The sequence below is a fragment of the Marmota flaviventris genome, chromosome 5 (assembly GCF_047511675.1).
Source record: "Marmota flaviventris isolate mMarFla1 chromosome 5, mMarFla1.hap1, whole genome shotgun sequence".
Taxonomy (NCBI): domain Eukaryota; kingdom Metazoa; phylum Chordata; class Mammalia; order Rodentia; family Sciuridae; genus Marmota; species Marmota flaviventris.
Window position 1 is genome coordinate 125484562 of NC_092502.1, and position 16774 is coordinate 125501335.

At 36.6% G+C, this 16774-nt stretch overlaps 1 protein-coding gene across 1 annotated transcript in view; it reads right to left on the reverse strand.

Annotated features, from left to right (window-relative positions):
* The window catches only part of Itga1 (integrin subunit alpha 1), a 165586-nt gene that overhangs the window by 60986 nt on the left and 87826 nt on the right, over positions 1-16774 (reverse strand). The window contains exons 7-8 of the mRNA XM_071612608.1: positions 12893-13041; positions 8028-8178 (exon numbers count right to left, since the gene is read on the reverse strand). Of these exons, the coding sequence (XP_071468709.1) occupies positions 8028-8178; positions 12893-13041 (300 nt within the window). The remainder of the gene's footprint in view (positions 1-8027; positions 8179-12892; positions 13042-16774) is intronic.

Genomic DNA, 16774 nt, shown 5'->3' on the forward strand with positions numbered 1-16774 from the left:
TGAAAACACAGACACAACATATCGGAATCTATGGGACACATTGAAAGCAGTTCTAAGAGGAAAATTCATTGCTTGGAGTTCATTCCTTAAAAAAAGAAAAAACCAACAAATAAATGATCTCATACTTCATCTCAAAATCCTAGAAAAAGAAGAGCAAAACAACAGCAAAAGAAGTAGAAGGCAAGAAATAATTAAAATCAGAGCTGAAATCAATGAAATCGAAACAAAAGAAACAATTGAAAAAATTGACAAAACTAAAAGTTGGTTCTTTGAAAAAATAAACAAAATCGACAGACCCTTAGCCATGCTAGCGAAGAGAAGAAGAGAGAGAACTCAAATCACTAACATATGGGATGAAAGAGGCAATATCACAACAGACACTTCAGAAATACAGAAGATAATCAAAAATTATTTTGAATCCTTATACTCCAATAAATTAGAAGATAGTGAAGGCATAGATAAATTTCTTAAGTCATATGATCTGCCCAGATTGAGTCAGGAGGATATAGACAACCTAAACAGACCAATATCAATTGAGGAAATAGAAGAAACCATCAAAAGACTACCAACTAAGAAAAGCCCAGGACCGGATGGGTATACAGCAGAGTTTTACAAAACCTTTAAAGAGGAACTAATACCAATACTTTTCAAGCTACTTCGGGAAATAGAAAAAGAGGGAGAACTTCCAAATTCATTCTACGAGGCCAACATCACCCTGATACCTAAACCAGACAAAGACACTTCAAAGAAAGAAAACTACAGACCAATATCTCTAATGAACCTAGATGCAAAAATCCTCAATAAAATTCTGGCCACTCGGATACAAAGGCACATCAAAAAAATTGTGCACCATGATCAAGTAGGATTCATCCCTGGGATGCAAGGCTGGTTCAATATAAGGAAATCAATAAATGTTATTCACCACATCAATAGACTTAAAAATAAGAACCATATGATCATCTCGATAGATGCGGAAAAAGCATTCGACAAAGTACAGCATCCCTTTATGTTCAAAACTCTAGAAAAACTAGGGATAACAGGAACATACCTCAATATTGTAAAAGCAATCTATGCTAAGCCTCAGGCTAGCATCATTCTGAATGGAGAAAAATTGAAGGCATTCCCTCTAAAATCTGGAACAAGACAGGGATGCCCTCTCTCACCACTTCTGTTCAACATAGTTCTCGAAACACTGGCCAGAGCAATTAGACAGACGAAAGAAATTAAAGGCATCAAAATAGGAAAAGAAGAACTTAAATTATCACTATTTGCAGATGACATGATTCTATACCTAGCAGACCCAAAAGGGTCTACAAAGAAACTATTAGAGCTAATAAATGAATTCAGCAAAGTGGCAGGATATAAAATCAACACGCATAAATCAAAGGCATTCCTGTATATCAGCGACAAATCCTCTGAAATGGAAATGAGGACAACCACTCCATTCACAATATCTTCAAAAAAAATAAAATACTTGGGAATCAACCTAACAAAAGAGGTGAAAGACTTATACAATGAAAACTACAGAACCCTAAAGAGAGAAATAGAAGAAGATCTTAGAAGATGGAAAAATATACCCTGTTCATGGATAGGCAGAACTAACATCATCAAAATGGCGATATTACCAAAAGTTCTCTATAGGTTTAATGCAATGCCAATCAAAATCCCAACGGCATTTCTTGTAGAAATAGAGAAAGCAATCATGAAATTCATATGGAAAAATAAAAGACCCAGAATAGCAAAAACAATGCTAAGCAGGAAGTGTGAATCAGGCGGTATAGCGATACCAGACTTCAAACTATATTACAGAGCAATAGTAACAAAAACAGCATGGTACTGGTACCAAAACAGGCGGGTGGACCAATGGTACAGAATAGAGGACACAGAAACCAATCCACAAAACTACAACTATCTTATATTTGATAAAGGGTCTAAAAGCATGCATTGGAGGAAGGATAGCATCTTCAACAAATGGTGCTGGGAAAACTGGAAATCCATATGCAACAAAATGAAACTGAATCCCTTTCTCTCGCCATGCACAAAAGTTAATTCAAAATGGATCAAGGAGCTTGATATCAAATCAGAGACGCGCCGTCTGATAGAAGAAAAAGTTGGCTACGATCTACAGTCGGTGGGGTCGGGCTCCAAATTCCTCAATAGGACACCCATAGCACAAAAGTTAATAACTAGAATCAACAAATGGGACTTACTCAAACTAAAAAGTTTTTTCTCAGCAAAAGATACAATAAGAGAGGTAAATAGAGAGCCTACATCCTGGGAACAAATCTTTACTCCTCACACTTCAGATAGAGCCCTAATATCCAGAGTATACAAAGAGCTCAAAAAATTAGACAATAAGAGAACAAACAACCCAATCAACAAATGGGCCAAGGACCTGAACAGACACTTCTCAGAGGAGGACATACAGTCAATCAACAAGTACATGAAAAAATGCTCACCATCTCTAGCAGTCAGAGAAATGCAAATCAAAACCACCCTAAGATACCATCTCACTCCAGTTAGATTGGCAGCCATTATGAAGTCAAACAACAACAAGTGCTGGCGAGGATGTGGGGAAAAGGGTACACTTGTACATTGCTGGTGGGACTGCAAATTGGTGCAGCCAATTTGGAAAGCAGTATGGAGATTTCTTGGAAAGCTGGGAATGGAGCCACCATTTGACCCAGCTATTCCCCTTCTCGGTCTATTCCCTAAAGACCTAAAAAGAGCATGCTACAGGGACACTGCTACATCGATGTTCATAGCAGCACAATTCACAATAGCTAGACTGTGGAACCAACCTAGATGCCCTTCAATGGATGAATGGATAAAAAAAATGTGGCATTTATACACAATGGAGTATTACTCTGCATTAAAAAATGACAAAATCATAGAATTTACAGGGAAATGGATGGCATTAGAGCAGATTATGCTAAGTGAAGCTAGCCAATCCCTAAAAAACAAATGTCAAATGTCTTCTTTGATATAAGGAGAGTAGCTAAGAACAGAGTAGGGTCGAAGAGCATGAGAAGAAGATTAACATTAAACAGGGATGAGAGGTGGGAGGGAAAGGGAGAGAGAAGGGAAAATGCATGGAAATGGAAGGAGACCCTCAGAGGTATACAAAAGTACATACAAGAGGAAGTGCGGGGAAGGGGAAAAATAATACAAGGGGGACAAACGAATGTCAGTAAAGGGGGCAGAGAGAGAAGAGGGGAGGGGAGGGGAGGGGAGGGGGGATAGTAGAGGATAGGAAAGACAGCAGAATACAACAGACACTAGTATGGCAATATGTAAATCAATGGATGTGTAACTGATGTGATTCTGCAATCTGTATATGGGGTAAAAATGGGAGCTCATAACCCACTTGAATCAAATTGTGAAATATGATATATCAAGAACTATGTAATGTTTTGAACAGCCAACAATAAAAAATTAAAAAAAAAAAAAATCACATCAAAAAATAAAAATTAAGTCCCTGTCTACTTTGTTGAAAAGAAAGTGCTAAACATAGTAGCTGTTAACATTTAAAAACACACCACTGACACTTTCTCCCACTTTAGCTATGTGATTGATGGAGGAAGAGAATTAGTGGAGAATATACTAGAAAACTGCTTCAATAAGTGAAAGCCAATGGCTATTGTTCTTATTACATTGAACAAATCCTCTCTTTCACTTAGAAACAATTATCAAGATGCTCTTCTTACAAAGAGATATCTCACCATATCTGGGAAGCATATGACTCAGAGTCAAATAGAAAATCAAAGTCTTCGAGTTTCAGAAGAAATATTACATCAATGGTATTCCTCTCTAAACACAATGTTGAACAACAATTACTTCCTCCTCCTCCTCCTCCTCCTCCTCCTCCTCCTCCTCCTCCTCCTTCCTCTTCTTCCTCTTCCTCTTCTTCCTCCTCCTCCTCCTCCTCCTCCTCCTCCTCCTCCTCCTCCTCTTCTTCTTCTTCTTTGTCAATCTTTTTGTTGTTAATGGGTTTCTTTTAGATTCATCTATATTCTGAATTATGTGAGGCTCTTTGATTCTCTACTGATTTACCTAATTCAGTCTTATAAGTTATTTGACATATGCTAGAGTGAAAAACTCCCATCTTTCCTCCTTGGTTCCTATTTAGCATATTCTAGTTTACGTGTTGGATTGACCCATTAACTTCCATTTCATTTATAAATTGATAATCATCTATGAAAATACATCTAAGTGCTGGGGTTGTGACTTAGAGGTGGAGTGCTCGCCTAGCATTCGTGAGGCACTGGGTTTGATCCACAGCACCACATAAAAATATTGTGTCCACATATAACTAAAAAATAAACCTTAAAAAAAGAAAATACATCTAAAACAAATCTAATGAATTTTGTACTATGCATGATTGAGGTTGTTAATTGAGATGTGAATGTTATCAGACATTTATTGTCTATGTGACAGGACAGATTCAAGTGGATAAAGTTCAATAGAAAAGAAAAGCTCAAGTGACATGCTTGTAGAATAAAAATAAGGTATAATATACACAATATAGGAGTACATGTTTTGAAGAAAAGCATTCCTGAAGTCACTGTGACTTGCAAACTGTTTTAAACTATTTTACATTATAGATTTTAAAAAAATAGAAACATATTTTGATTTTTCACCCAAGGGTCTGTTAGCTTGTAAAAACACAGCTTTCAATGAACAAGAAGGTTTCAAAAACAGCACTCTGAATTGCTCAATTAAAATATGTCAAGCCCAAACATTGGAATTCTGCTAATGTTTACCTTAAATAGACATTCAAAATTGAAATTTCCTTGAGGTAGGAAGATGTGTCAAGTGTAAAGTATACAATTCATTTACATAAAGTATGGTGTCTTTATAAAAAAATTGAAGAAATTCTAGGATCCTTTCTGATGTCTCCTTTTCATTTGAAAGCTGTAGGTGAAATACACCTCAGAGTTATTATTTTCTAGAATTAGAATCTATAAAACAGACCCATGCTAACAAAGTCTAACACTCTCAAGTGACAGAAACAGACCATGGAGTAGAGGACACAAATCCAGCAAAGTACCCTCACCAGGTTTGAAAGTTTGACAGGAAGTGTTCACAGTTTTGACACAGAGAATTTACATTATCAATAGCCCATAATTTTGGAAGCTATTTCCTGGCAAAACCTATCAAATGGTGGGTAAAAAAAGATGGAGTAGAAGAATGAATTCAGGAAATGACTGAAGCAGAACTTTAGGTGTATTCATATATAGATCTTGAGAAATCCTAAAATCTTTCTGTGTTAATGCACAAATGAAAGGAAGTAAAAGAATTGTTATTTCTGAATTTAGCCCAAATAATATGCCAGCCACAATAACAAAACATATTTCACTAGGTAAAAGAAACATGCATTAGAAAAAAATAATAAAATGACTCTTGCTAAGTGAAATTTTCCTTTATGTTTTTATTTATACCACTTTTGAGCACAGTCTGATAATAATTCACTGATTAAAATTAAAAAAAACTTGTGAATATATGGTTCTCCATGAAATTTATGGAATTATGAGATCTGTTTCTGACTAGATGAGAGGCAATATGTTATGAATTATCAACTAGGGGTCCACCAAAGGGAAGCAGTGGTTTAATAGCAGAAAATACTGAAAATATAGCCATATATGATGTAAAATGCAAGATTCATTTAAAATGAAGAAGTCATTTATTGATATTTTCTTTATAGTCAACTTTTCCTAGTGCTGTTAGTTTTGATGATGTTCTATACTATTCAGAATCTGCATCTGTGACACCTGGAATGCCAGTCCTTATCCTCTGGGGGAAGAAGAACAAATGACATCACCTCTGAAACTAAGCCCAGGGGACACACTGGGCATGCACTGGCTTTGCAGACTAAAGGGATCAGCTATAGACTCTAAATGTCACCACCATTTGGACATTTTCTCTGAGTGAAGGCTGGGTCCTATGAATTCTTTTTTTTTTTTTTTTTAAAGAGAGAGAGAGAGAGAGAGAGAGAGAGAGAGAATTTTTTTTTAATATTTATTTTTAGTTTTCGGCGGACACAACATCTTTGTTTGTATGTGGTGCTGAGGATCGAACCCAGGCCACACACATGCCAGGCGAGCATGCTACCACTTGAGCCACAGCCCCAGCCCCTATGAATTCTTTTCAACTATGAATGCAATCAAAATAGGTACATTGTAGCAACAGGAGAGGTAACAAAGAACTAAACAATAATTGGCAAATGAAAATTTTTAAAAGTAACAAGAGGGGGAAAGGAGAGAAGTAATAGATCTTCTAATTTTTCTATATTTTATATGTCAAATAAAATAGGAAAATCTCGTTGTCAGAAGTTGTTCACAATCAGGTCATCTTAGTTATAAAATAAGGAATACCTAAAAAAAAAACAAAAACAAAAAAAAAAAAATAAGGAATACCTTGCCCCTGGGACACAGTGAATCAATTATGTCCAGAAACTTTTATCCATGGATGAAATTTTTTCTTCCCTTCCTACAATGTTCATACTTTTGAAAGAACAGAAATAGATATCACTGATTACTAAAAAAATAAGGTGAGTAATATTTGGTTATTATTTATAAATAAAAGGGATTTTCTTGAAAAATAGAGTAGGCTGAACTCTTTAGAGTTCTGAATATTTTCTCTGACTTTTAAAAAAATTTTTCCCCACATTTTTATTGGTGCATCATAGTTGTACATAATGATGTGATTTGTTTTTACATATTCATACAGGGACACACTTTAGCTCCCTGATTGTTGCAAACTTTTTTAAAAATGATGAGCATCAAATGTCTAAATTGCCACTCTGCTACATTTTCAAAATCTTTATCTCACTGATTCTGTTTTAAAAATATATATATATATTTATATATATAATATATAAATATATATATTTAGTTGTAGGTGGACACAATATGTTTATTTTATTTTTTTATGTCACGCTGAGGATTGAACCCAGTGCCTCAGTGTGCTAGGTGGGCGCTCTACCACTGAACCACAACCCTAGCCCCTCACCAATTCTTTACCTGGGACAGGGGAGAGAAATAACATTACCCTATTTTACAGATGAAGAAGCTGAAGCTCAGAGTATTAAGTGGCTTGTCCACTTGTCACACAGCCAGTATATAGATAAGACAGAATTAGGACACAGGTGTTGTATAATGTCTTTTGCTCTTCCCCTGCCTACCCTTCTATTCCCTTCTGTTCTGTTGCTCACTTCCGGGAAATGTCATAATCTAGGTTGATGTAAGTCCCAGAACAGACTGACTAAGAGTTGTAGCTATGAAGATATCACTGTGACTTAGATTATTTTAAAAACCATCTCCCCCGTTTTCAGTCTATTAACTTTCAGTATAAATTATTAATTAGTAGGCAATGGGTTATTTACTAGTATATCTTCAGTGTCCATCCTCCCTCCCTCCCTCCCTCCCTTCCTTCCTTCCTTCTCCTCCCCCTTTTCCCCTTTATCTCTCCCTCCTTCCTCTCCTTTTGATTTTCCTGCCTCTTTCCCTAGATCATTTTTCTCTTGCCCACACTCTTCCTCTCCTTTCCACCTTCTTTTTTCCCCTCCCTATTTCTATCCTTCTTTCTCCTGCTATTCTCTCCCTGCCTTCTTGTTGTATTTTTTTATTCCTTCTTCCTGTTGGGTGTGTGGGAAACCTTGCCTTTGGTTTTATTTCCCCCATCAGGTTTCTCCCCTTACCCCTCCTCCTCCTCTCTGAAGGGTGCCAAGCAGAACAAGGGCACCAAAGTCAAAAGTTTTGGTGAGTCACTTGCCTTTCACTTCCTCCTTTCATCTTTCCACATTTCTTCCAATGACTGTGTGTTGAGTGTTTGATTGGCCCAGCACTGAGCTGGGCACTGAGGACACAGGACAGAGCAGGACCTAATATTGTCCAACAGTTTACCTTCAAGTTTGGGAGTTTCTCCTTTCCAACCCTGCGTGTGATCTTCCTTAAAACTCCCACAATATGCTCACAGTTCTCTTCACACCAGAGTTTGAAAACCACCTCTAGCAAACATGTACTTACAGCTATGGAAAATCGTTGGATGTTTTCATCTTCACAGTCTTGGATGACCTTGTTCAGTCGGTGATTGTCATGGGACTCTCCATCAGTCACAATGACCATGACTTTTTTAACTCCCCTTCGGGCACCGCGGGCTTCAGTGAATGCCTCCTTCCTGAAGTGAGCACAGGGGAAGGGAAGCTGATAAACACCACCCAAGGATAGCAAAGCGAAAAAGCAAACTGAAACACTAGCACTCTGGGTAGTTAGTGTGTTCCCCCAAATCTCCATCGATAGCCATTTTTCAAGCCAGGAGGCATGAGGATCCTTGTTTGTAATGGTTTCAGAGATGTTCCAGACGAACATCATGTGGTTCGTCACCATTTGGCTAATCACCACTTAGGCCATATACAAAATGCAGCAGTACTTTCTTCTTTGAAAATTTCAAAGGGAGAGTGTGACCAGAGTGTGCATGAGGAATAAAAGAATGTAGAGATTGGTGGTCTGTCAGGGGCGAATTTGGCAAGATTATAGGGAAAAGGAGGAAGTGGGTAAACTAGGTTTTAGAACACAAACCACTGAAGGTAGAGTGAGAGGAGGTGAAATGAAGAGAAAGAAAAAGTAACCTAACCACAAAGAAAGGAATTTTAGTTTAATTCAATAAGCATTTATGGAGAGAGACAATAGAGAAAATGGACAAATTATTGTTTATTTATTCTACACACACACACACACATACTTTCCCCCCATCTATTACTTCCTTTTACTCAACTCACTTTGCTCTCTGGAGTCTTGGAAGAGAGGAATATACTTTAATAAAGAGTGAAACAATGAAAGGATTTCATAATATACTCTTCTTAGATTTTGAAATAAAGTGTAACAATCATTGCACTAACTGTGCCTTTAAATATTTTACTCTTATTATAAGGATGCAAAGCTGCAGTTAGGGATATATATATGCCAAAGAAGCACCCCTCATAAACTACTGTTCCAAATGTTGCAGGATTCCTGTGAGTCCTGCCATGGATCCACAGGAAAAGCACAAGAGTAAGTATCTTGGATCAGGGGCAAAGATCTGGTAATGTGGGCAGTGATTTATTTTTCCTTTTCATATTTAGAGCAAATATGACAACATGTTGATAATTGTCAATTCCATGTGGATAGATACACAAGATTTCATTTATTATTCTTTAAATTCTTTCTTTTCCTTAAATTTTCCAAAACAATGAAAAAAATGGCTAACTGTATTTCTCTATCTGGTATACTTCACAAAATCTTTCTCTTCAACCACAATTGAATCAAACTCTCTGAGTCCTCTTCTAGACCAGGCTCTCACCCTCAGCTTTGTCCTTGGCCTGTGTAGTCCAGTTTTAACTGAAGCTGCTAAAGCAGAGTCATCTGACCCTCTTCTGGTTCTAAGTGCTGCCTGATTCATGGGTCATTATTTGTTCAAATGCACTGTTAAATTTAATTCATCTGAAGTTTTTCTTTTAATAAGTAAGAACTATGTCTTCTGCCCTTGGTTCCTGATACATAATTACAAATTCCTTGGAATTTCCTGGATGGTGGGAGGGTCTAATGATGTGACTCTTGGTGAGCTGCTAGATGGGATTTGGCCACCAGAAGGACAAAGCCATATTTAGAAGCTTGGAATTTATAGCCCCAGTCCCCATTCTTTACAAAGTGGAAGAGGACTAGAGATTGAATTAATGACTGATTAGTCATGCCTACCTCATGAAGCCTCCATAAAACCCCCTGAGTTATGGTTCAGAGAGCTTCCAGGTTGCTGAACATATGCAAGGTGGTACACCCAGAAAAGACATGGAAACTCAGGGCTTTCTCCCCCATATATGGGTCTGGATATCTGTTGCATCTGGATGTTCCTGAGTTCTATAACTTTATAATAAATATAAGTCCAGTGCTTTCCTGAGTACTGTGAATTATTTTAGCAAACAATCAAACCCAAAATGACATTATAGGAACCTCTGATTTATAGCAAAGTTGGTCAGAAGGTGTGGGTAATCTGGAAATCTACTGATTACAGTTGTTTCCTGAAGTCTTATGGGACTGAGCCATTGATGTAGGGAATTGCACAAACTCTAGTTGATGTCAGAATTGAAGTAAATTGTATCTGGTGTCAGAGAATTAGTCAGTGTGAAAAAGAACATACTCATCTGGTGTTGAAACTGAAGCACTGAAAGTTCAGAGTATAGAAGGAGTTTTTTCTACTCTTCACCTGCCTTCAGCAAGAATCATGTTGAGTCAGTCTAGCAAGACTTACCCTAGCCTCATTATTTCCTTAGAGTAATTTTCCATCCACTGACTTTCTTCTCTGCTTCACAGTTTTTGTATTCCAAGCTGAGCCCAACATCTCTTAGCTACTACAAAGCCTCCATTAAAGCCAGATGCTATGGCATACACCTGTCATCCCATTGGCTAGGAAGGCTGAGTCAGGAAGATCCCAATTTCAAATCCAGCCTCAACAAAAGCAAGGTGCTAAACAACTCAGTGAGATCCTGTATCTAAATAAAATACAAAATAGGCTAGGGATGTGGTTCAGTGGTAGAGTGCTCCTGAATTTAATCCCTGGTACAAAAACAAAAACAAAAAAAACCCCACAAAAAACAAAAAACAGTGGTCCCTCTTGAATCAAGTCTTTCTCATCATCTTTAACAAATATATGAATAATTTTCTTCAACATACTATATAAATTTTTTTTGACTTCTTTAAATATATGAATAAATGTGAAAATAGATGCCCAAAATTAGGCCTTAAGAGAAGTTTGGACCTGGATATCATGAATTCAAACCTTTTGTAATTTTAATTTCTTAGAGGACTGCCAAAGCTTGCTAATTTTCTTAAAGGTCAAGATCATAACTGAACTAAATGAATGTCAGTTGAAGGAGATGATTAAAAGACTGTTCTTAAAGAAAATCTGGTTGTTCTGAAACCAGGGCTGAATTTATGTAATAGAAGAGTGTCCACTGACAAAGCTCCTGAGTATATACTTTCTATCTCAAATATATTCCTTAATAAATTGTCCTTGTCTCCAAAATACCAGAATCCAATGTTCTTTCTTGGAATTAAGAAATTAATTAGAAATTAATTCCAAGGAAATTAACTCCTTTAAGAATTAAAATATCCCAGGGAAGTTACTTTCTTTGGGGCATGAAAATCTAGCCTTATATTTAAATAGTGTAATTCCTATTATCTGGAATGAATATTTGGTATAGGAAGAAATGAAAAATTTAAAAGGTATTTTGAATTGGGAGCCACTGAAAATGAAGATAATGGATTCTAAGAAATTTAAAATGTTGTTTGCACCTCACCTTGCCTGAAAGGAATAAAAAGCAATTTAAAATATGCATAAACATGAAAACCTAATGTATGAGAAAAATAGTTAGTGCTGCAATATTACTATGAAATTTTAGTGCATATTAAAAATTCAACAAATTCTGTTTCCTTCACACAGACTCTTTGTGAAGCATGTAGGCAAAAACCATACAGAGACATACTGTTTAGAGTGGTATTTATGCAGGAAAAAAAGCAGTCAGAATATTTCTTCAATTAGTTTCAAAGATGAATATTCATTCTTAAGTGATTGCCTTTGGAAAATGCACAATTCTTTGCAGGCTCAGAGTTTTCAAAGAACAATTGGATTTATTTTGAGTGTGTGGTCACATTTAGTCAGTTACTAAAGAGGGCACATTCAGGACACCTAAATATATGCATACTGTGCATGCAGATTGGTGATCCCACAGGCAGGTAAATGCAGAATGATTCCTTCTGTTGGTGGTTATTTTCTCTTGAAACCCATATAAAGAAACCCACATGCTTTCCTAACATTTATGAGACTGAAGCTACACATGAAATTTTAAATATATGAATATCCTAACCCATTCTTTGTAGTCTCCATATTAATCTCCATTTTAATCTCTTTACGACACTGATTTTGACAGGGGAATGACCCTGGGCAATTAGCTCTTCAAAATCAGGTAAAATCTAGCAGTTGAACAGAAGGGTTCTTGATTATTATTAGAGTTGAATTGAGTAATTTCCAGTTTTTGTTTAGAAGCTTGCTAGGTTGAACGGTAATAAGGGGAGCAATATCAAGAGAAAAGAACTAGAGGAAATTGGGGGAAAAGGCAAGAAATAAAATGTGCGTTTGTAAGCATTTGTAAGAGAGGACAGTGTGCTCTGTGTTCTCCATGAGGAAATCTGCAGAAAGGAAGAAGGAAGGAATGAAAACTGTAGAGAATTCAAAGCAAGAAAGGAAGGACACAAAGCAGTACAAATGATGAAGCCTTTTTCATTTCTTTCAAACTCAGCACTGAAAATAATTTCAAATAAGACAACATTTAATTTGGCTTCTTAAAAATTATTACCTGAAAGCTTCAATAATCCTAAATCATTACTAAAAATATACATACAAACTAGAATATATATATATATATATATATATATATATATATATATATAGAGAGAGAGAGAGAGAGAGAGAGAGAGAGAGAGAGAGAGAGAGAGAGAGAGATTGAGAGAGAGGATTACATTTAATCCATACTTTTCGGTTGAGATTCCAAGAAGGTAAAAACAAAGAATTGATGGGAAACTGTTAACTAGCATTAAGACTCAAGAACATGATGCAATAGACTATGTGCTTTTAAAAAATTGATTCTCCATCCAATCAATTATTGTTTCTTGTAATACTGGGAAAAGGTAAGAAGGGTTGTGAGATTGCATTATAGAAAAGCTTGATTCTCTAGTAGCTAATCTTCTAAATCTAATTTAAAACAAGAGGTCATTAAATATCACCAAGGTAAATGTTCAGAGGGTAATATCACGAGCAGTTATTTTGTATAGTCTTTTACTTTGGGTTTTTATTCAAATACCTTGCTGTGTCTATTCCAAGGGCTGTCATAGTCTGGCGGCCACCTCTCTGGACAATTTTTTTTGCTGCAACAAGTACTTCTTCAGTTGATGAATACTTATTGAGGTTGAACTCATGGGTTACATTTTCTCCATACTGTACAATTCCAACCTGAAATACCAAACCACCATGAGTTATGCATCTGGCAAGATTCATTTTCAGTTTTCTCCAGTTTAAACCTGAAGGTCGTATATAACACATTTCAGCCTCTTAGATAGGTCTGAAAATCTCTCAGTGCAGAAATCTTTCTTCAATAGCAATAATCATAATCATTCTATGGGTATGAATAGCCTGAAGAACAAAACTGGTTTATCTATTCAACAATGTTTCCTGAGTGATTCTGGCAGGCTTAAAAAATAATAGTGTGCTATATTTTAACTTATTTTTTTTTCATTTTACTCTCTTCTCTAGTTTATTCAAATTATAGTAACAGAAGTAAGTTGCTATATGATCAGATTCATAAATTAAGACACAGTTTTAAAAACTCACTTCCTATAGTGAAGGGGTAAAAGAGTGTCTGGTTATTTATTCCAGGGCTCTACTCCTCCTCAAATGTGCCCCTGAAAACCCTCCATTCTTTAGTCACCTCCCCTGCTCCCTTGTACTAATCAGAGGAGATGCTGAGATACACTGGAGTACATGATAAAACACAAATGGATAATATTTTTAACAGAAACAGAGCTCATGAATTCTCCCTTAAAGATGCTTAGTTGTGTATAAGATAATAAGAAAGAACTAGAGAATATATGTAAGTGAAAGATGAGATGTACATTATAAACTGAATGAAAACACAATAAATTCAGTAGATTAGCTCCGTTCTTCTATGAACATACCTGTCACCCAATATCCTTTACCATCTGTCCCAAGCCATTTGTTATTTGGAACAAAGATGACCAGAAATACCTTTGAGAACAAGGAAGGATAACACCAACTAAATACATAAAGCATCAAAAAATTCATGAGGAAATATCCACGCCACCAATTCATGTTATTTTCTTGATATATAATTAAATGCGATGGCTATTTTTTATTATCTTTTGCATAGAATTTTTTTCCTATTAGGAATTGAACCCAGATGTGCTTTACCATTGAACTACATTCCTAGCTTTTTAAATTTTTTTATTTTGAGACAGGGTCCCACTAAGTTGCTTAGGGCCTCTTTAAATTGCCTACGCTGGCCTCAAACTTGCAATTCTTCTGCCTCAGCCTCTCAAGTCGCTGGCATTTCAGGCATATATCACCACAACCAGCCCTTCTGCATAGATTTAAATGTTTTTCTCCAGTGACCTTACCAGCTTTTGATTAGTAAACTTGGGTGACACTGGATAATTATTAAGAGGAATCCATATAGTTTTCACATTATTTTTGGTATCTAAAAGTTCAGTATAAATAAAAGTGAAATGATTTTGTCTCCAAGATAATCATTATACCTAATCCTAGGTCCTAAGGTGAATAAATAATGTGGTGAAAGTTAATTGCTCATCCATTCAGGACATCTTGCAGAGTTCATTTTGTTTTTTACTTCCCTGTGTTTTTATTTGATTAAGCTAGAGGCTAAAGAATATTTGAAAAATTTCACTTCTCCTCCAGCCATTATTCTTGAAAGGTTTTGCATCTACCTGGATAGTCTACTGGACACTGTTGTCTCTCATTTCTTTGACTTCTTCAGCTTCTTTACTCTAGCTTACCTATGCCATCCTTTGCAAGGTCTCATCTTTGACCTTATGATCTGGAAGAACTGCAGCCAATCAATTAAATCACATATTCTTCTTTTTGATGATTTACTTCAGCTCATTTACTGAGAACACCCAATTTATCAATTTCTTGGCCACATTAGGACTGCAAAACCTCAAATAAATTCATCAATCTTACTTTTTTTGGTACTTAGCCTAGATTTCATGGTCCAATGTCTATAATCATTTACTTGAAACAATTTAACTCTCTTAACCTTTTTTCCCCCTCCATTAACTCACTTGGCTAACTTCCAAATCTGGTTAAATCCCACCTTCTACTCTGAGTGTACTTCTGTGATACCAACGGTTGCTATGCAAACGCCACACAACTGGTCTCCCTTTAAAATTAATGACCATGGATTTTGAATGGGGTTGCACATTTAAGTACTGCCCAACAGTCCTACTTCTTTGTACAAATGAGTGTACTTTGTTCCCATTTATTTATTTTAGTCAAATTTATGTCATAAACTGTTAACTCCTCAGGAGAAAGAAACCATCCCACTTATACCTGGGGAAGAGAGCTCATGAGGGGAGGTGGAGCCCTGACAACCAAACAAGGCTGCTTCGAGCTGGATGTATGTTAATACTTTATTTATGCAACATGCTCTATGTATCTTATAGAGGCTTCTATGAACTATTCCATTATCTGTATAAATAACACTAAGAATAGTGAAAATTTAAATCTTGCTAAGTTTTAGATATCAGTCCCTTATATTTTACATCTCCATCTACAATCTATTATCTATCTATATTATCTATTTATCTATTTCCCTCCCTCTCTCCCTAACATGTGTCTTACTTCTATTCTCTATTACAAACTTATCCTTTGTAGATGTTAAGATACAGGAGAAACTAAGGCTGATGGTTCCCTCATCTCACCTGTATACTTAGCTTCTAGTTACTCCACCTGAGACTTTCTTGAGCCGACTGCCCTTGGACTTGTGTTATTCAGTTTTTTGTTGCCATGAACAAAATACCTGGATATGAACAACTTAGAGGATGACAAGTTTATTTGGGGCTCACATTTGGTTTTAGAGGTCCCAGTCCATGGTCTTCTGATTCTATTGCTCTAGGCCAAAAATGAGGCAGTGTAGATGGTAAAAGGTCATGGTGGAGGAATGCTGCTCCATTACTGCAGCCAGGAGGCATAGGGATGGGAAGGGACTACAAAAAAAGGTGAACCCTTCCAGGGCACACCCCTAGTGACTACCTCCTCCAGGCTTGCCCCACCTGCATATAATTATCACCCTGTCCATTCAAACTAGGCTGGACTGATTTGATTACAGCTTTCACAATCCAATAAATTCACCTTTGAACATCACTGCATTATCATATGAGCTTTTGGGATACACCTCACATCCAAAACATAATAGACTCCTGAACTGCTTTGCCGCAAATGTTTAAAGAGCCAGAATTGCCAAGGAATGCTCTCCCGCCCCACCTCTCACTCTCCCCACAGGCAATGCCTGCATCCAAGGAACAAAGAACCTGCCCCTTGACCCAAGTTGGAGCTCCCCTTTTAGATTAGGCTTAGGCCTGGACTTCATCTGAAACCACACCCCTGTTGCTACTCCAATTTCATTCCCTAGATTCCTTCCTATTTTTTATTGGAATTGCTTCCTTAATAAATAACTAACATGCGAATCCTCTCAGTGTTCAACTCTCCCTTTTGAAGAATGGAACTTAAGGAAGCTATCACCCATGTTTCTTTATTCCTGCCTTAGCTCAGGCCACATACCATTGCCTTGAACTTGGACCACAGCAATGTTGGTCTTTCCACTGGTGATCTTCTTCCTTCCATTTCCATTCTCCTCATTTTTTTTCCATATATTACTGGAAGATTAAGTCTGACATTCTGTATTCATCACATCCCTTCCCTCTTCCAAAACCTCCAATCACTCCATTGCCTACCTCAATGACTTTGAAATATAATTTAAAAGAGAACATTTTATTCTAATTTAAAAGAAAACAAATAAAACCTCAAGCTGCTTCTTGATATATAAGGTTCCTTCAAAAAATGTTAAAATCTAGTTTTTCTCCCATGAGTCTGGTCCTACCTTCTCTGTTCACCCTCATCTTAAGGACTTCTCAGGAATAACTGCACCTTACCA